The following is a 21,824-nucleotide window of genomic DNA, read 5'->3' on the forward strand; positions in this document are numbered from 1 at the left end:
CCTATCTGTGTGCCTGCACTGTGCTAAGCAAGGGAATATAAACAAAGCACCATGGCTCCTGATTTCATGAACCCTAAAGTCTGGTTGGGGTGACCCATATTAACTAACTAACCACACAAATATGTAATGACAGACTGTGATAAGTGCCCTGTGCAAGACAGAAACCTTATCTTCAACCAACCTATGTGAGTGATACTGGGTGCTGGCATCTGGGGAAGCATCTGTGTAGAGAACTTGCTTTTGGAGGAGGTGTGGGGCCAAGATCAGTCCAATTTAGGACCACAAATATGAGCAAGGAGCAGACCTGCTGTCACTGTAACTGTAGGCCAAAGAGTACTAATTTAGCTCTATATCTGTGTGGGGCTTCAGAGACAACTCAAGTACAGGCTTTCCAACCATCTTGGGTGTAAGTTGTTTCAGAAATTCTGGGTCTTGTTGTATTTACAATCACCATAATAAACATACACGCCCTACGTTTTTCTTCTTCGGAATGACGGGTCATGCTGTTACCTGCTTTCCACAGATAGCTGTGTCCACATCTGTGTTCACAGTGGCCTTGAATAGGCTGTGCACCCTCCATAGCTCCCTCGAGACCAGGCAGGCTTGTCTTGGAATCTCCCTCCCTCCACTTGCATACTTGTTTCTTCTTCTCAGTCCTCTTGTCCTTCTGCTCTTTCCCTACCCTCCTACTTGCAATCCTACCTAGTGTTTCTCTGCTCCCCTTAGTTTATACCAGTCACATGATGCTTCCTCACCCTTCCTTCTCCTGACCACCCACCACGGCTTACAAAACTGAGTTCCAGTACTTCAGAGTCTTCTTCTCAGCAAAATAACCACATCCAATCCACTCATGAAAGTATTCTACTTATCTCTAAACATTGTGATAAGGGACATGTAATTAACATTCTGGAGTTCAAGGGGCGGGGGCTAGAAGCATGGGGCTGGTGGTGGTAGAGATCATTTTGGATGGGAAAGGCTTTCAATTTCCCTTACATCATATTAGGCAGGCAAAACCGAAATTTTTTTAATGTTTTATTTATTTATTCATGAGCGAGAGAGAGAGGCAGAGGCAGAGGCAGAGGGAGAAGCAGGCTCCCCGCCCAGCAGGGAGCCCGATGTGGGACTTGATCCCAGGACCCTGGGATCATGACCTGAGCCAAAGGCAGACGCTCAGCCATCTGAGCCACCCAGGTGCCCCGCAAAACCTAAATTTTGAGCCCTTCTATGGGATAGGTCATCGCAGCCCTTCTTTTCAAAGAAGTCCTAAAAAGGGACCTTGGGACATTCCCAGTGTGGGTGGGACCCCCTCATTTATCAAAAGAAGCATGATCTAAATGAGTCCAGGTTGGATTAGGTGAGGAATGAGACCAAAAAGGAGATGTGTCCTTGAAAGCAGCCCATCTCATAGCCTAGGGGCAGGCATTTGTTGTCAGCTGAATCACACTGCCTTGGGATTAGCCAGCTCTATTTTCTGTTTCAACAATAAAAAGTCTTGCAAAACTGCTGGCATGTGAGACAGAGGTATCCAGAAGGTCTTGGCATCCCTTCCAGCAGCATAATGGGTCTTAGGGAAGAGACTTGTGAGCGCGTGGTCCATGCACTCCACCACCAGGGAGAGGTCCACGTTCACAAAGGAATTTGTGCCTTTCAGCTTGTCTAGACCTGTAGAAAGAGACAAAAGTACACTTAACTCTTTGGAAGAAGGAGAAAAGGAGTGTGTGAGGCCAGGGTGTAAAGGGGAGGATGTGTGTGTGTGAAAATTTATTTTGAATTCGCTGTTAGAAATTGAGGCCCCTTGTGGTGGGTTCCTATCTATTCCTCAGAAAAGGATGCAGCAGTGCTTTCGTTAGACCACTAGCTCTCAAAGTTGAGCGGGCAGCAGAATATCCTAGAGGGCTTGTTAAAACCCAATTGCTGGGTCCCACCACCAGCTTCTGACTCAGTGGGTGTGAAGTGGGACCGAATAATTTGCATTTCTATCAAGTCTCCAGGTGATGCTGATGGTGCTGGCCCAGAGACCAGACTTTGAGAAGCACTACTTTAAAACAATGAGGGAAAGATACTTTATAAAGTCTACGAGCCACCCCCCCAACCCAGGAAGTTATGGGTTTGATTCCAAATTTGTTTTAAGGGAATACTATGTGTATAGGAAATGTGGATGTGTTGTGTGCATGTGCATGTGCGTGCATGTGCACCTACATACCATGTGCCTCTATAATTCGGTGAATAAAGAGGGAATCATCCCCAAAGTCTTGACTCAGAAAGCTAAACATATCCTGGTGATCAGGCAGATGAAATGCTTGAGTAATGAGCTGAGATAGTTTTTAAAGAGGCAGGTATTTTAGCAGAAGATTGGTAATGGCTCGGAGCATTCCTACAGTGCTCTTAAAACATACCTGAGTTGTGTCTTCTCAAGAGAAAATCTATGATTTTAAATCTCCTTTTCCACTTCAGGCCCCAGTAGCCACAAGTTGTTCAAAGAACCTAACTGAGATTACCTAACAAGTCTTAGTGGCTATTTTTTTTTTTTTTAAAGATTTTATTTATTTATTTGACAGAGAGAGGCACAGCGAGAGAGAGGGAACACAAGCAGGGGGAGTGTGAGAGGGAGAAGCAGGCTTCCCGCAGAGCAGGGAGCCCGATGTGGGGCTCGATCCCAGGACTCTGGGATCATGACCTGAGCCGAAGGCAGACACTTAACGACTGAGCCACCCAGGCACCCCCTTAGTGGCTATTTTAAAATTTTATAACTATAGCCTGGAAAATGAAGAAAGGTGAGCTTATGGGCGCCTGGGTGGCTCAGTTGGTTAAGCGACTGCCTTCGGCTCAGGTCATGATCCTGGAGTCCCAGGATCGAGTCCCGCATCGGGCTCCCTGCTCGGCAGGGAGTCTGCTTCTCCCTCTCCCACTCCCCGTTTGTGTTCCCTCTCTCGCTGTGTCTTTCTCTGTCAAATAAATAAATAAAATCTTTAAAAAAAAAAAAAAAGAAAGAAAGGTGAGCTTAAATTCGTGGTCTTCTTTGGAACTATGCGTCTGGCTGATGTTCAAGTCCTTGTTTAGAAAACTAATAAAAACAACCAGTGCAGAATTGGGCTCAAGGCCTTTTGGTACCTCTTAGAGGGGACACCTGAGCCAGGGGCCAAGTCAAAAATAATTTTGAGGTGGAAGTTGATGACCTATTCATAGGCATTTAGAAAGTATCAATGTCAGTATCAAACAGAGAAAGCTCTTTTAAATGAGGGATTTTTTTTTAAAAAAAGATTTTACTTATTTATTTGAGAGATAGAGACAGAGAGAGAGAGAGAGAGCACAAGCAGGGAAGAGAGGGAGAAGCAGGCTCCCCGCTAAGCAGGGAGCCCAATGTGGGGCTCCATCTCAGGACTCTGGGATCATGACTTGAGTCAAAGGCAGAGGCTTAGCCGACTGAGCCACCCAGGTGCCCCTATTTCTGAACCTACTTAGAATCTTCAGAGTTGATAATGAGTGAGAAACCAGAGCATTTATTTATTTATTTATTTAAAAAATATTTTATTTATTTACTTGACAGAGAGAGACACAGCGAGAGAGGGAACAGAAGCAGGGGGAGTGGGAGAGGGAGAAGCAGGCTTCCCGCCGAGCAGGGAGCCCGATGTGGGGCTCGATCCCAGGACCCTGGGACCATGGCCTGAGCCAAAGGCAGATGCTTAGCAACTAAGCCACCCAGGCGCCCAGAAACAAGGGTATTTAACAGCAGTAGTTCTCAGCATATAGTGACATGATAGCACTGGGAGGTTCGTGAAACCAGACGTTCTCGTTGATACGTGCGCGCACATGCGCATGTGCAGTGGGGTCGGGTGGCTGGGCGCGACTGGCATCCTAAAAACCTCCCCAGGTGGACCTGCCTTGGCTCTTGGCTCCAGCTCGAAAACTCCCAGCCTTGAACCTTGCCACAGTTGGCTCTCTCACCAAACCCACGGGTGAAAAGGCAGGATCAGTGTTTCAAGTTTACAGTGACGCAAATTTAGGTGGGGCCCTGTTTGGCTTAAAGCAAGAGCTCAGTGCGTGTTTGAGGAACGCCGACTAAGCTTTAAACAGGACCAGGAAGTTTGAGGCGGAGGCGGGGCCGGTACCGGAAGTTCCGGAAGTTCCATCACCTCCTTCAGGCCTCCTTCCCATTGGAGCGCAGGGCCGAGAAGAGATGGCGGAGTTAGGTGGTCTGGGTTCAAAGCCAGCGTTTCCACTTACTAACTGCGCGGCACTGGGCAAGTTGCTTCTCTGTGCCTCTGTTTCTAGATAATCCAGCTAATAGCTGCTTCGTAGGGTTTATTTGGGCATTTTAAATGAGACAGTCCATGTAAAGCCCTTAGAGTGGTGACGAGTACATAGTAAATATGTTAGTCATCTTCTCCATCCCTGACTCAATCTGACTTACGCGGCTTTGCCTTCCGTCTCCGCCCCCCGTGCATTCCTGCTCGGAAATTCCTGGAAAGTTTCCACCCAAATAATTCCTTCCTGGCCTTCAGGCCTTACTCAAACCTGACCTGTCTCATAAAGGCCATGTGACCAGCAATGCTTTCATCCAATGCTGAATTCCTTGGGCAATTACAGACTATACCGTCTAGCACCCCTTCTGGGCTGTTGGGTTCTAAAGAGTGCAGGATCAATTTTCTTGCATGCTGCACAATCTCGTTGTTTTACAATCTCACTTGGTTACTTTTTCTCCTCAACTAGACTGTAAACCGGTTAAGGGTCAGAGTCTGAGTCTTGATATTCCAAGAAGAGGAGGCTTGTGTAGAGGTGAAGACTTGGGGTCCAGTCTGGCTACGACCAGGAGGAGTTGTGCATCTGTGGGTAGAACATTCACCTTTCCAAGCCTCTGCTCACTACCCAATGGTTCTTTTGAGGAGTAAATGATAAGAATTCATAAGGTGCTTAGTATAGAACTTGGCACTTGGTAAATGCTCAGTAAATGTTTGAAGTAAGAGATGGCACTGGAATTAATAGGGATCTCTGATCCATATTTAATCTCCTTATTGGTATATTATTATGAAAACCTTATTTTTTCTTTTATATTTGAGTCTCCTTCATGTTGCCTATGACAATGAACCCCAGAGGAACCCTGGGTCCACCTAGAGACTTACTTTTTTCAATGTAACCTTCTCCGTACTGTTGTTTGATATCTGGAGATAGATGCTTCCAAATGGCGCGTTTTTTTTCAGTGGCTTTTATTGGATCTGATAATCCTGTTTTGAATAATCCTGGTTCAATACATGAAACATGCACACCAAAAGCTTTCATGTCCCGTCTGTGAAAAGAACACATTGATGATGTTTAATCCAGGTTTGTTTGGAGAACGTTTGCCATTTGGGTGATTATTTTCTAATGAATTTTTTCATGGGATCACAGAATTGGGTGGGTTGGGAAGGAGTATCTTGTTCTACACTCTGAGTTTGCAGTGAGGAAAGTTCAGGGTGGTGAAGGCTGGTTTAGTGGCAAAATGGGAAAGGGATCTGGGTAGACCCACTCCTAGTCTAGTGCTCCCCACTAAGCCATACTCTGTCATTAAATTAACAGACAATCGGGTTAAGCACAGGTTTCTTCTCAGTATGCAAAATACCTTATGGGGAGATGGAGTGGTGATTGGCCTAGATGGACAAGTTTACCTCCATTTTAGGAATGTGAGGACATTGGGGCACAAATGAGGACAGGCTGAGGGACACAGTGTGACAATCTCTGATGTGGCTGACCTGTTCCCTATGCTGCTCAGTGAGCTCTTTCATTATGTGGCCTCAGAAAACCAGAGGTCTACTGATTTACTGGGCAACAAGGTTTTAGGGGAATCATGATTCCATCCCTCCACCTTAAAAGCAAAACAAAGAATTGCAAACCATTATATGAATAATTATTTCCTAAATTTAATGTATATTTCCACCAAGGAATTACTTCTATAAGGAAGCATAATTACTTCTATAAGGAAGTAATTACTCATTTTATACAAGCCTTTACCATATGATTTTTAAAGAATTCTACCAATGAACTTAAAATGTAATTTATCTTAGGTTCTGCTTTCTAGCAACATGCCTATTGTTTAGTTTGCAGTGTACTTTACTAAAAATGCAAATTAGCTTGATCTTGGAAGATTTTGAAAAGTATGTTGCTTGCATTAAGATTATTAAAAAGTTATTTTCTAACTTAATTTACTTTACTCACCTATCTTCTGAGCTCCTTTGGGTTTTGGAAAGTAATTGGGAAGATTTGTCTCCCCACCTACTAATGAAATAACATATAATCTAGGAACAAATGGCTTTAAGTCACCCAACTAAGTTTACCAGGTAAGTCAAACCAGTATGAAACCAGTATGCATGCTGGGCAAATACAGCTTTAAAGAGCCCCAGCCTTCTCCCAGTTGGACCGTTGTCCCTAAACCCTCCTATATATAGAAATTCTGGAGCCACCACTAGACTGTGGCCTGCATGCACAGTACCATTTCCAATACCACTTCCACGATTTAGAAAAACAAAAACAAAAACAAAAAACAAAACCATTCTTTATTGGGTAATTTCAGGCATAGTATAGCTGCATTGCGAACATACAAGCCCTTCAGTCGGAATCCCTTTTTAAAAGTGGTTATTAGTCTCCAAGAGAGTGGGAAGAAACCCTGTCTCTCTCTTTCCTCCCATCATGTGGCTCCATATCCAGCACACATGTGGGAAGTAGTTGGCAGAATGGGGTAACTTCCGGCTGGATGGCAGTCCCAGGAAACAAGAGAGAACTGGAAAGATCACAGAGAGAGGAACTCAGGAAAGTGACCCCATAACATTGTTTATGCACTGCACATGTGCATGTGTGAATCTGACTTAGAGAAGCAAACTCGGGGACAACCATCATCCATATCCCAGACTGGCTACTGTGTAGTACATCTGCAGAACAGATCTGAATAGCACAGCAAAGTCTTTAAAAATCAAACAAACATTGAAATCTCAAAGTACAGAATGATGGTTTAGCAGTTGTGACCTGAACACAACCTCATCTATTGTCTGCTAAAACAAAAATATTGGGGCTCAGTCAGTTAAGCATCTGCCTTCAGCTTAGGCCATGATCTCAGGGTCCTGGGATCGAGCCCCATGTTGGGCTCCCTGCTCAGCCCTTCTCTGTGCCCCTCCCCCCCATAGCTCTCTCTTCTCTCTCAAATAAATAACATCTTTTTAAAAAATAAAATAAAACAAAAATATCAACCTTTTCCATAGGACTTAAATAAGGCCCATAGTCTCATGTCATTCCAAATCTTTAGCATAAAAACTGGCACATTCCAAATGTTCAGCATAAAAAGAACTGGAAAATCTCAACTCACATAGGAAAAGACAATGGCAAATGCTAATGCCAAAGGGACACAGATGTTGCAATTATCAAAGTCTGTAATGCAGCTATTATAAAAATGGTCCAGATACAAAGGAAAATACTCTTGAAGTGAATGGAAAGCTAGAATGCTTCCCAGAAAAAAGAAAAGACAAAGAAGAACCAAATGAAAATTTTACACTTGAAAAATACAATAACCCAAATAAAATATTTATTGGTTGGACTCAACAGCACAGTGATGGAGGAAAGTCAGTGAATTTGAAGGTAGATCATTAGAAATTATCCAATCTGTATAGCAGAGAGAAAAATGAGAAAGTGAACAGAACCTTAGGGATCTGTGGGACAAAACCAAAGGCCTAACACTTGTGTTATAGAGTTTCAGAAAGAGAAGAGAAAGAATAGATTGCAGAAAAAAGTGTTTGAAGAAACAATAGCTGAAAACTCATCTAATTTGGCAAAAGATATAAACCTAAGATTCAGGAAGCCCAGTGAATCTCAAATGGTATAAATCCAGAGAAATCCATGCCTGGGGGCACTGAGTTGGGGCCTTTGTTTACTAAATAGGTCCTTTGTTTTGAGCTCTGTGGTTCTCTGATAACACAGCAAAAAGATGTGATCAGTGCTTTCTTGTGGGAGCAAAATCTTCACCTCTGATTAGTAAATTCCTGCTCTGAGTTTTTTTTGGAAATGGAAGCATCAGAGGAAAACTGTCTTTCTTGTCCTTGGGGTGGGGGTGGGAATGGGAAGTTTATCATCCATTTAGCTGTAGTGTCTGAAATGTATGGAAATTTGGGTCCAGAACTTGCAGCAAAAGGGGAAAAAAAGCTGTGTAGCTGAGTCATTATTTTGTGATAATTACATTTACTTTACCAGATAATTTTCTACTGAGGGTTTAAATAAGATGGTACTGTTGCGTCTGCAATTGACAGTTACACCAATGGAGAGATCTACCCTGATTTAGGCTCTCTATATGATTCCCTAACTATTTAACAAACTGACCTGTTGAATATAAATTCACCATCACTGTCAGCATTGTGCATTAATGCAAAAAGTAAAAAAAAGACTTGGATAGACTTAGGTTCAAATCTCACTTCTACCACTTACCAGCTGGGTGACCTTGGGCGAGTTACTTAATCTCTTAGTTTCAGTGGTATTGCCTACAAATTGGGAATAATTTAAAGCACTAAATAGAGTGTCTAATACATAATAAACATTCAGTACATGTTAGCAGCTATTATTTCCTAATATGTCAATGTTTGCTTTACCTTAAGCTGTCATTGAAGCCTTCTACTGCGTATTTGGATGGAGTATAGCCCCCTCCACTAAATGCAAGGCGACCTCCAATGCTGGAGACATTGATGATCCTTCCTTGAGCTTTTTTAACCAAGGGAAGCAAATTTAGAGTCACATTGATGAGTCCAAACAAGTTCACTTCAATAGGTTCTCTGTAGTCCTCCACTGTCAGCCAGTCGGTGGGAGCCAGCACGCCGAGAACGCCGGCATTGTTGATCAGACCCCAGAGACCTAGAACAGAGTGGAAAGAAAGGAGGTGTGATAGAAGATGGCACTTATGTGTCCTTGATGGAAATACAGCCCCTGCTTTACACAACTGTCCACTTTCCTCCTTCTAACCACATTCCTGCTTTGAAATGCTTTACAGTTTTGGGAAGTAACTACTCTGTGAGAGGGTAGGAGGCTAAATTGAAATAGTTGAAGCTCTGTTACTGGAAGCCAATCTCACAGTAACTCTATTTCTGGTTCTGAATGTAAAATACTGACACTGTCTGAATGAGCCTTTTGCTTTTTCATCTTAGATGCAGAGTAAATTGCTCTATTTTTCCCACTAGCTAGATCACAAAGCCAGAGATTATTTATAAACTTTTTACAAAAAGCAATATCAATCTACTTCACATCTATTTTTGGTAAAAAAAAAAAAAAAATCTAGTCATCAATTGTTTTATTTTATGATGGAAAACATTTAATATTGTTAAAATTGTTTGGGATTCAAGCATTAAAAATTGTCTGGAGCATTATTAAACCACTGCTTTTGAGGTTTGGAGTCTCAACTATATGATGAAGATGTGATAGAGAAAAATCACATACATTTGTTTTTTCTGTTTTGGACTCTAACATCTTCATTAGTGATAACATTTCAAACTTCATTCAAACCAATAAAAATCCTCTAGTTTGGAATGCTGTCATCTTAGCAGAAGCTGGAGGAAGAATGAGGTCCAATGGCTTACTACCCTACCACGATGATCCTAGGTACCTTTACTCAGATTCTCAGGCTATTTTCTACCTTTTCCATAGAAAATATGTGAGTTCTGGAATCATTTTGTATTGAGAAGTGGGTCCCAGGTATCCACATGGCAATTTGGGGATTGCTTGCATGATTTCCTGTAGCTTTTAGCCCTAAGTTCTTTTGCTGTGAAGGTGGCCAAAGTAGAATTTCATGAGAGAAGAGCAGGAAAAGTCAATACCTCCAACTCAGTTCTAAATTCACTCACTGGGACTTATAACTGAGGATAATGTGGGCAGTGTCTCTCATGCAAACAGTGAGCTTGCAACTTGAAACTACTGAGGGCTCTATCCTAACTATGATTTTTCCAATATTCTCCAGTACCATAGCTGGTATTTAGGAGACATTTTCTTGAAAGGCCGTTTAAGATCCAAACACATTTTATTTAGCTGTAGCTACTTCACAACACCCCCTCCATTCTGCCACCCCCACATCACTCACCTTTTTCCCCAACTTGATTTTTCACCCACTGGGCAGTCCTCTTGACATTCTCTGGGTCAGTTACATCCAGAAGCACGGTGTGAAGTCTTTCTGAGGTTTCTGCCTTTAAAGCTGTTGATTCTGATTCAGTCAGACAGGCAGCAATTACATGAAATCCTTTTTTATCAAAAGTTCTGGCTGCCAAATTTCCAAAGCCCGTGTCACACCCCGTTATGAAAACGTACTTATCAGTAATGTCGGCAATCTTTAGTTGTCTTTTATAATTCCATAGAAAACCACAAAGGATTAGGAGGGCTAACACCCAAAAGAACATTTTTTCCCCCTGTATATGATAGGGACTCTCCTCTCTTGAACAATAAAAGAAGATGGTGACCTGAGAGTTCAAAATTAGAAAGAAAATTTAAATTAGTACCATCAAAGTGCTATAACCCAACATTGATGAACTTCAGATATTTTAATGCATTCGAATGAATAAATAGTTAAAAAAATTAACTATTATTTGGCTAGGAAGATAGCCACTTAAGCGATAAACCATTCCTCTAAAGTAATGCAAAAACTAACCAAACCATAGCCAGAGAAGGTAAACAGGAGAGAGGTGCCATGGCAAAGCTGACACAAGTCATTGGGTTGATGTGACAGTAATCTCATGTATGAATTCATCTATCTGAAACATAGACTGTCACAGTAAAATCTTATCTCTTGCTACTTCATGAAATTCAAGAGTAGAATAGGCAAATCTATTAGAAAATGTTCAATTCCAATTGATTGATTAGATTCTTAATTATTTTTATACTATCAGGCAAAGTAGTTGCCACTATGAAAATATTTCCAAGTTGGTTTCCATTTTCTTATTTTCAGTGGGCTATTGTCATCCTTCAACCCAACTCTGAGACCATCCCAACTCCATGCAGAGAGTATGCAAGTGCGTATCCACCAGGGAGTTCATGGAGAGAGGGTGGGATGAATGGGAAGCTACTGAGGGATGATGGCCGAAGGCACAGCATCCAAAACAGAATCAAGAAGCCTCAGGTTCTATTCTCTTTGGACACTAGCTTTCTATGAGAAAAAGAAACACATGACGTAGGACAAAGGAAAGCAAATTCTTTCTGGAAAATCATGAGGCTTTGACCATAAATGCAGCAGAATGACCTGGAAAACTAATTATTCCGGGTAAGAGGTGGCCTACGGCCTAAAATCAAACAGGTGGAGGGTTTCCTTTCTCCTTTCCTCAGAAGACTACCACTTGCATTTTCCCTAAGCATGTATTACCTTTTTATCTTTTTCTAAACAAAAAAAAATATTATTTCATGTAGGCTGACTGTACCAATTTAGAAATACCACAGTTGTTTTGGATTAAAAACAAATGTTGAAGAAAGAATACTATATTAATTTTATAGTTCTTTTTTTTAAAGTGGCTTGATCTCATGACCTTGAGATCAAGACCTGAGCCAGATAGATGCTTAACCAACTGAGCCACCCAGGTGCCCCTATTAATTTTATAGTCTTGGCCATTTAAATGCATATGCCATCTTAAAAGTTATACTAATTATTATACAATGTTTGGCTGCAAAATAACAGTCGTGAATGAATCAAGCTATTGTATTATTGAAAACAAGTGTGATACTAATTTGGAAGTGTAATATCAAAAGTATCACAGGGTGAAATTTCAGACTATTTTGGGATATGAAATCCCATATATTACAGTGTCATTTACAAAGACAGCCAATACTATCATTTTATTGTGGGTACCGATGGCCTGGGAAGAGCAAGCTATCCCATAGTAGGAAGTGAACAAGAACCAGAGGGCATTTGACTGCTTGCCTCAGGTCTGACCATCACAGCGGCTCAGCCTCCTAGCTCAGTCATAGGCAACCCAAAGGAAGGAGATCATTAGGTCCTACCCCACATAGGAACAGCTCTGGGTCTGTAGCTCTCTTTGACTTTGGAAGCAAGAGGGGTCACAGAGAACATCACCTGTGGGAAAGATCTTACTTCCTTCCCTTTTGACTCAGAAAGTTTCCTTGCTTTGCCCTATGTGCACACATATCTCTGCCCTTGATCTAGATTCACCCTTAGAATCAAGAGGGGCCTTGAGTGCTTCATAGAGGACAATGGATAAGCCCTGGAGTTGAAGTTCAGACCTCACGGATGCTTCTGGAATCATGACTGTTCATGGACACAGTGTTCAAAGTACTTGCAAGGCCAAGCAATTTTATAAACTTTGGGCTTTCTTTCTTTCTTTCTTTTTTTTTTACAGGTATTTCCTGGTTTTTCATTTGAACCATTAAAAAAATTGTTCATTTTTTTTTTCTGCTTGTAAAAGTAACTTATGCTCATGGTAAAAATAATTTGGCAAATACAGAAAAAATTAAAGAACGAAGTAATGATTATCACATTTGACTCTTAATATTTTTGTTACATATTTTCTTCCAGTTTTTTTTCCTGTATATGTAAATATTTCTTTCCCTAATAAGGAATATAAACATACACACAGAATTATACACATATACTCATGTGCACACATACACACAACTTTGTTTCTACTGCTTTATAAGGAACAGATTATTTCAGACAAAAAAAATCACTCAATGTAATATATCTTCTTCACTTCTCAGGGAAATTTTGGGCTCTGCTTTCATCTTTCTTCCTGGCAAAAGATCTTTAGCTAAAGAAAGAAGAGGTAAGAGAACTGTCCATTGATAAAACTAAGTCAGAGGTAAATATTAAAATATGGTAGGTTTGAGCAAACTGGTTGATTCTTTTGATAATAGCTGTGCCTATTCCTTTTTTGTTGTTGTTATTAAAGCTTTTATTTATTTATTTGACAGAGAGATAGAGAGAGAGCACAAGTAGGCAGAGCGGCAGGCAGAGGGGGAGGGAGAAGCACGTTCTCTGCTGAGCAGGGAGCCCGATGCGGGGCTCAATCCCAGGACCCCGGGATCATGACCTGAGCCGAAGGCAGATGCTTAACCGACTGAGCCACCCAGGCGCCCCTAGCTGTGCCTATTTCTGAAGCAGTCAAGTTTTTAGATGATCATGGCTTAATAATTTGGCATAGTTTCCCAAATCTTTCTTGTGTAGGAGTTAATGAGTTGTGGCAAATTAATGTCCATGTAGTAGAATTTTCCCTTCTCAAATATATAAATATGTTAAAAAGTGTATAATTTTGAGGTGAGGTGTTGGTGTACCTACCTCTTGGGAAATTTCATGTTTAGACATTTTAAGGAAATTTCATATTTATAAATTCAACTAGTATAGTGCTTTCTTCAAGTCTAGCCTCAATAAATTGAATAATTGAATAACTAAATGTTGTATTGTTTTCTAAGTGGATTCTGTAGCCTTCATTGCAATCCAGATCTCATGGAGTTATTTGAAGAAGCCAAATGCTCATGGGGTTTAATGTGTCCTAGATCAGAGAGTAGAAACTTTCTATGTCATCATGTTTTGCTGGGGGCAGGCGGAAGGCGAGAATAGTGAAAGAATGGTTTGCATTTGTGAAGCATTCTACACTGCACTTTTACATATAGATCTCATTTGATTCTCCCAACAGCCTTTTGAGTTAGGGCACATTATTTGCCTCATTTTATAGAAGAGTTAATATGCCAACTAATAAATGTAAAAGAAATGATGGAGTTAGAAAATCACCATTTGGCAACTATAATAGTAACAATTACATCAGGCAAGAATGATCAATGGATGCTAACACTAGTAGGTGAAATTCTGATAAGACACAATAATTACAGAATCTCAAAAAAAATCTCCCCATAAGATATGTACTAAGGAAAAAGAGAGCAATAATAATTTCACAGTGGAGAAATCTGACAGATACTGCTTTAATCAAGTGATACAAATTAACACTGCTAGCTGTGGGACAAACCAACATCATGTGCCTCCTGGTGTGTTGCACTGGGAAGGACACAGCAGCACTTTTGTGCATAAATGGAAGCTAATCCTGCATGAAGACATATCTCCCAATTCCGCACAATATGTGGCTAAGTCATGAAGGAAAAGAAAGATTGAAGACTTCTCCAGATAAATGGAGAATAAAGAGATGTGATAACTCAATGCAGTATGTGACACTGGACCAGAAAACTTTTTTTTTCTTTTGCCAGAAAGAACATTATTTGTTCAACTAGTGAAATTTGAGTAAGATTTGTTCATCTGATAAATAATATTGCATTCTCAATAAATATTAATTTCTCAATTTTTATAATTTACTATGATTATGTAGAAAATGTCCTGTTTTTAGGAAATACATACTGAAGTATTTAAAGATTAAGTAGCACCATGTCTTCAACTTACTCTCAAAGTTAAGAAAATAGTAAGAATATTTAAACACGTAAACATATTAAGGAAGCAGCCTAAGTGTCCATTGATAGATGAATGGGTAAGGAAGCTGTGTTTGCCAAACCATAAACAGGTGGTTGCTGGGGCACTGGTGGTGGTGGGGGGGATGGGTGAAATAGGTGAAGGGGATTAAGAGAGACAAACTTCCATTTATGAAATAAATAAATCCCAGGGATAAAAATAGAGCATAGGAAACATAGTCAATAATAACATAATAACTTGTATGGAGAGAGGTGGTGAGCATTTTGTAATGTATATAAATGTCAAGTTATTACCTTGTATACTTGAAACTAATATACTATTGTATACCAACGATACTCAATTAAAAATAAAACAACAACAGCAACAAAACCCCCACATACATATGGATATAAAGAGAGAATGACAATGCAAATGTGATAAATGTTAGTATTTGGGGATTCTGGGTTGTATTATTCTTTCAACTTTTCCAAAAGTTTGAAATTATTTCAAAATAAAAAAGTAAAAATTTGGCAAGGGAAAATAAAGAATTTTTTTTCTTTTTTTAAAGGAAGTGTTTTTTTTTTAATCACACATGGATTTCTTTTTTTTTTTTTTTTTAGATTTTATTTATTTACTTGACAGAGAGAGACACAGAGAGAGAGAGGGAACACAAGCAGGGGGAGTGAGCAGGGAGCCCGATGCGGGGCTTGATTCCAGGACCCCGAGATCATGACCCGAGCTGAAGGCAGACGCCTAACGACTGAGCCACCCAGGCACCCCGCATTTTTTTTTTCTAAGAAAAGTCTTCATTAGATCCACAGGGGTTTCATGCATGAAATAAGAACTCCAGCATTTCAAGATCTAGTGATCTTGGACTTCTACTCTTTGGTAAGTTCACCTTCACAACCACTAGAGAAAAGCAAAAACTCAAACCGAAACAGTCAGAATCCCTCCTCTCTCCTCATGCTCTCCATTTCCCCCCTCACTTCCTCTTTCAATAGCCAAACTCATTTTTCCTCGGTGACAGGCAACAGAGAGAAGCTTTTTAGTTGTTAAGGAGGGGCTCACATTAAAATGTGTAATCACAGACCTGTACCTCTGAAACAAATAATACATTATATGTTAAAAACAAAAAAGAAGAAGGTAGTAGGAAGGGAAAAATGAAGGGGGGAGAAATCAGAGAGGGAGACGAACCATGAGAGACTATGGACTCTGAGAAACAAACTGAGGGTTCTAGAGGGGAGGGGGGTGGGGGGATGGGTTAGCCCGCTGATGGGTATTAAGGAGGGCATGTACTGCATGGAGCACTGGGTGTTATACGCAAACAATGAATCATGGATCACTACATCAAAAACTAATGATGTGATGGATGGTGATTAACATAACATTATAAAATTTAAAAAAATGTGTTATCTTCATTAGGTAACCTCTGGGCTAAGAGTCATTTCAGATGCTGGTGTCCCAGCCTACAGCCTGAATCCAGGCGACTACCAACTCCGACCTAGAGTTTTATATAGTCTGTTCTTACCCCAAATATTATTGTCCAAAAAATACTAGTTCTTCAATTCCTAAGGTTCACATTCCTCTAGGTCATTGGATTGAGTCAGTCACAAACCAATACCTACATACCTTTGACCTCTATTTTAGCCAAGATTCCATGCGTTGTCATGTTTCCTTACAGCAGCCCTTGGTTAGAGTCATTGGGAATACGACCTGTACACAGAAGCTGATTGATGGCCGATTGGTTCATCGACCACCAAGAAGTAAATGAATGACTGTAACTACTCTGGCCACCTCAACCATATTCCACCAGCCTGGCCAACTCCACATGGCTCCTTCGTCCCGATAATTAAGAGAGTGGGGGCACTGACCTTAGTTGCTTGGGCTGTTTGCTCATCTGCTTTGTCTTCCAGTTTATCTCACAACAAAGTGCTTAGCAGGGGTACACATAACTTGGCTCAAGGCCAGAGCCCCTCATCTGTAACAGTCTTCTTAGGACCCAGTGGCTGTGAGCCTGTGAGCTCATCAAAGCTGAGGGCAGAGTAAGGGAAAGCAGATCAGCAGGCCCCCCGCCTCCCCAACCACAGTGCATGAGGACTGCTGCAATTCTATATATGCATCCTCTGAACTGGGCCTGGAGAGGTTTCCTAAGCCAAAATAAACACTAGCCACTTTGCTAGTAAAAATAATGTGGGAAGGGAGGACTGAGGCCACACACACACACACACACACACACACACACACACACACACACGACAGCAGGGCAGCGGTTAGGAGCCCAGGTCTCAGAATCAGGCAGGTAGAGGTCCAGTCCCAGCTCCTCGATCACCAGAGGTCTTTGAGCAAATTATTTATCTTTTCTTAGCCTCCATTTTTCTAGCTGCAAAATGGAAATAATAACTTCTCTGTTGGAGAGTATCTGGTAAAGTAGAGTGACCAATGCTTGCTGCCCGCGAAGAACCTTATCATTATGGTGGGATCAGTCAGGTTTGCTTGTGGGGGGCCTGCTCTATGTATTGCTGATCCCTCAGCATGGGTTCCTCACCTGTGGTACTTTTTCCTATTTGGGGTGAAATAAATATTTGTTGTGGGGTCTGTCCTGTGTATTGCAGGATGTTTAGCAGCACCCCCTGCCTCTATCCCTGAGATGCCAGGAGCACCCCCTGCCCTGTTGTGACAACAAAAAATGTCTCCAGACATTGCCAGATGTCCCCTAGGGGACAAAACTGCTCCCAGGTGAGAACCACTAGTTTAGAGCTTCTTTGTGTTGGGGGTCCAGAACTTCAAAGTATCAGAACTACTTTTCTAGAAACACAGTCATTAGTTCTTTGGTAGTGCCACATTGATAAGAGTTCATGTATTTATTTTTAATGGCCTTACCAGAAAAGTTTTATTACTTGTAAATATTACTCATAGGCTGCTACTATAAGCATTAGTTTCTGTGATTTTAAAAAAGTGCCTTTTCTGGGACGCCTGGGTGGCTCATTCAGTTAAGCGTCTGCTTTCGGCTCAGGTCATGATCCCAGGGTCCTGGGATCGAGCCCCACATCGGGCTCCCTGCTCAGCAGGGAGTCTGCTTCTCTCTCTGCCCCTCCCCCCACCCGTTCTCTCAATCTCTCTCTCTCTCTCTCAAATAAATAAAATAAGAAAAAAAAAAAGCCTTACAGTAAAATTATCTCCATTTTATGGAGAAAGAAACAAATTCACAAATGCAGGCTAGTTGTCTCAAGATAGAATCATAGTGCTGTTTTGAAGACTGATACCCGGGCCACTCAGATTTGGCTATTCATCCTTTCCTCCTCTCCTCCATGGCCAGCTGGATTCCCACTCAACCCTGGGAGTCTGGGCTATACGTACACTTCTCTACAACCGCCAGTATCTGCGTGATCCTTGGCATTAGGTAAACAAATGCTGTCGAAGGAAAGAAGGAAGAGAAGAAGGAGAAAGTTTCAACTCTAAGCCCAGGGTTCTGGTGATAACTGGATTAGTCTTTGAGTCCTCTGAATCATCAGACAAAAGGATAATAATAGCAGTATAATATTCACACTTCCAATTTAGAGAACTTTAAGAATTTCTGAAAAGTGTTCGAGGAATATTTATCTCATTTAATTGTCAAAATATTTCTGTGAGCTAAGTAGAGTAGGTATCATACAGAAAGTCATTAGCCAGAGAGTGACTAGCACTAAAATTCTGATCTCTGAACTCCCAAACCATGTAGGAGAAGGAAGAACTGCAAAGAAATTAATGGATTATCACTTAATAGGAGGAATGAGCATACTTATCAAAAGTCTTGATCATGCCACAAAGACTCAAAAGGAACCAAGAAAGGAGAACGAATTGTCTCTTATATGCCATCCAAAACTACTTCAGTGTAAGCTCGTGTTTGCAGCCAGAGAAAAGTCATTGCAACTCGATTGCTGTCCTTTCTCACTTCTGCTTTTTTTTAAATTGCTATACTGGGTGTCTTTTCCTAGCAAAAAATAAAAATTAAGATCCTTCAATTTCACTTCTCTTATGTTCCTTTGCCCTTTAAAAATAAATGACAGTTACAAACAAACAAAAAGAACTGAGAATAATGTCTCCATGTCTCATGTCATGGTGAGCCCTACTTTTCATAAGAAATACAGAATTCTTTCTAAATACTTCCTCCCACACGACTTGATTTTATTTCTACATAATTCCATGAGGGGCTTTGTTTTAGAAAGCAATACTAAAACTAGTCAATCACACTGATCGATAGGAATTTGTAGAATTTTTATTTACTTTCAACTTGTTGCGATCACAGCCCAAGTTGAATCAACAACTAAGTAGTTTCTTAAAAAAAACATCAAATAGAGAGCATTTAGCAGTAGCTTTCTCAAATATTTTCCTTTTGAAGTTCTCTTGCACAGCTTTCTTAATATCGATGGCATTCTGGACATGTATGTCCTCAGTACATTTAAATTTTGTTAACCTAGCTAAGTTATACTGAATTCCTTTTTATTTTGACCTTTTCCTTGAAGTAAGAAGTTGTTTTTTTAACCCAAGTGAGCTTTCACAGATTTCTGCTGCACCTCTAAGAAAAATAAATAGTTCGACCTAATGACACAAACTAATTCATATGATGAATAAATTACATTTCCGTGGGAAAAAAGTGTTCAAGTTGGGCACCCAGAAATCTAAGGAAATTTTTTTCAATGGAGCCAAGGGATCCTATATGAAATATGCTTACATGGAGCAACAAATGCTTCTCTGAGGGTCTGATTAAAATAATAGTAATAGTAATAGTAATAATAATTATGATGCTGCTGATGATACAATTGAGGTGGTCTTCGTCATCATGGAAACAGTAAGTTCTCTCACCTGATGGAATAAAGAAGCTCATCCACCAGTTACATTCCCTTGAACTCTGCTTCCACCAGGACGGAGGGAGCGTGTGGTACCCAGAGTGTACTTTGTGTGGTGGGACCAGTGAGGCCTGGAGGAGTGCGTGTATCCTCTGCAGATTCATTCATTCAGAAAGTCTCCTAGAAGAGGTAGGGCAGCCACTCCTAACGGAGGGAAGGCCTGATGGACTTACATTTGGCATTTTTAGTTCTAAGGATGAAAGTATCTCTGATTTTCTTTTGCCATCTCTCAAAACTTTTAAATTATAATTCACCATAATATCCACAATTATTAATTAATGAATTATTCCCCATTCCCCCTAGGGTGATGACTTTGCCAGCAGGTTTCCTGATGGTATTAAGAATTATTGTTAAAGCCATGCTCGCTTTACTTAAGAGATGATATATTGTATATGATTATAGGTTGTTATTACAAGGCTTCAAAGAAAGCTTAGATGGGTGCCTGGCTGGCTCAGTCGGAAGAGCACGCGACTCTTGATCTTGGTGTCGTGAACTCAAGCCCCACATTGGGTATAGAGATTATTTAAAAAAAGAAAAAATGACTTAAAAAAAAACAAAGAAAACAACATGGAGACAGTGTTATGTATAGATGCAGAAAGTGTGTTCAAAACTTCAGTGTGTATCTTTTGTACACAGTTATCTTTGAGCAGAAGGAAAGGTCTGAGGTTTTAGTCTGTACCTTAAGAAAGTAACATTTGGTATACGGGTTTTACAACCAATTCCCCCTTTCCTCATTTGAAATGTATGAGATAACGATCTTTTTTTCTTGTATTTAAGCATTGGGATTTGTTCTAAAAATCGGACACACTTTTCAAATCTCAAAAACACAATACAAAAATGATAAGACATTTAAATTTCATTTTATGCAGCATCTAGCCAAGGATATTCTTTTTTTTTTTTTAAAGATTTTATTTATTTATTTGAGAGAGAGAGAACACCTGAGAGGGGATAGGGTCAGAGGACGAAGCAGACTCCCCGCCAAGCAGGGAGCCCAGTGCGGGACTCGATCCAGGGACTCCAGGATCATGACCTGAGCCGAAGGCAGTCGCTTAACCAACTGAGCCACCCAGGCACCCTAGCCAAGGATATTCTTAGAGCATCTAACATATGCCAAAGGATTCTAAGATAAATAACGCATAATCATTACCCTTGAGCTAGTAGTGTAGGGGGACATTTCAGAGCTATTTGAACAACCCAAGTTTATTTTTAATTTAAAAATATATTTTATTTAAACTTTCCCCCCAGCTGCTAAAAATCAACCCACTGAGGGAGCACACCACACCACCATTTAAATCATAAAGCCTTTAACAGGGGCTGCCAGGATTAAGTGGCAACAAAGCTACTAAACTACCCATTGTATTTTGGGAGTCAAAGTGAAAACAGACTTGGACTTGGAGGAAAGCCCAATGTCTCCTTGGTAAAATGCTGACCACAGGGTCATAAAATGGAGAGTAAATATCTGAAGCAGGTTTATTGCTGTCGTCTTAGTGTCCAGGAATCCAGTGTGCACTATGAGGAAGTTTCCTGATTCCTTCTGACCTAGAAGGCGTTTTTCTCACTCGCTTTAATGTGCCTGTGTGCATTCGCCTCAAGAAACGTCTGGTAACACTGGCAAACAGATAAACAGACAAACAGATCAGACCTATAGTTAGCTGATGGCACATCTTTGCTTCCAGTAAGAGACTCAGCTAAGATTCCTACTCTTTCTGGAGCCCCTCCCCCATCCAGTTTCCAGTTAATTGTAAGATTTACAGATGGTGTCAAATAGGCACAGAGAGAATAACTAGATACAAATTTGGTTGTAACTCTAGGGTGCGAAGAACATTCAAAGAGAGACCTGGGGAGCGTTCTAGGAAGGATCCAGGTGACACTGGAATCACTTCTATGGTAAGATGGACTCAGTGTCCATCACAGCCTTCTAACATCATCATCATCATCATCATCATCATTATTATTACTACTATTATTACTTTATAGCATGAAAGACAACTCGATTAATTCTGTAAGAGTGTGGAAAATCAAAAGCAGTTTGAAAACTGACATGAGAAACGAAGGGATAAATGACAGAATTCAGTCACTGGTTACCTTACTGGAGATGAACTGGAGTGGAGAAGCTGTTGGGGACCTGGGCTGGGTGCAGGGCGGTTCTGCCCGCTGTGCTGAGGAAGGAAGGATTGAGCCACCTGAGCACATCGATCCTCTGGAGGTGGAGGTTCTCTGGGCTTCCGTCTAGCTCTGAGTACATACATGTGTGAGGAGTCCTCGAGTTCCCTCCTCACTCTGAGTCACTCTTGTGTGACACTGGCTGATGATTAAATCTCTCTTCAGTGGATAAAGGAAGCCCAACAGCTGTGGGTCATGTGTTGTTGAAGGAATTGGTAGTACCTTCAGTAAATTAAATTTAACAACTTTCAGGAGGGACTTAAAAAGGATTAATAACATTCCTTTAACTCTGAGTGCAATCTCTTGACCAGATTCAGCAGTTGAAATAATGCAACATGGAAGCGTTGTGTAAACTGCCCCGTGTGTTGTTTTAATCAATTAATTTTGAATTA

The 21,824-nt window shown here is 40.8% G+C and overlaps 1 protein-coding gene across 1 annotated transcript; it reads right to left on the bottom strand.

The window, feature by feature from the left end:
- Positions 1–1,052: 1,052 nt before the first annotated feature.
- Positions 1,053–21,536, bottom strand: DHRS9 (dehydrogenase/reductase 9). The gene is made up of 5 exons (XM_035007826.1): positions 21,355–21,536; positions 10,076–10,448; positions 8,601–8,859; positions 5,121–5,284; positions 1,053–1,662 (listed from the first exon to the last, which is right to left on the bottom strand). Exons 1-5 carry the CDS (start codon positions 21,460–21,462, stop codon positions 1,439–1,441), a joined length of 1,128 nt encoding a protein of 375 aa, XP_034863717.1. The 5' UTR covers positions 21,463–21,536; the 3' UTR covers positions 1,053–1,438.
- Between the last annotated feature and the right edge of the window lie 288 nt (positions 21,537–21,824).

Source organism: Mirounga leonina, unplaced genomic scaffold (genome assembly GCF_011800145.1).
Source record: "Mirounga leonina isolate KUSES-001 unplaced genomic scaffold, KU_Mleo_1.0 Mir_151, whole genome shotgun sequence".
Lineage (NCBI taxonomy): Eukaryota > Metazoa > Chordata > Mammalia > Carnivora > Phocidae > Mirounga > Mirounga leonina.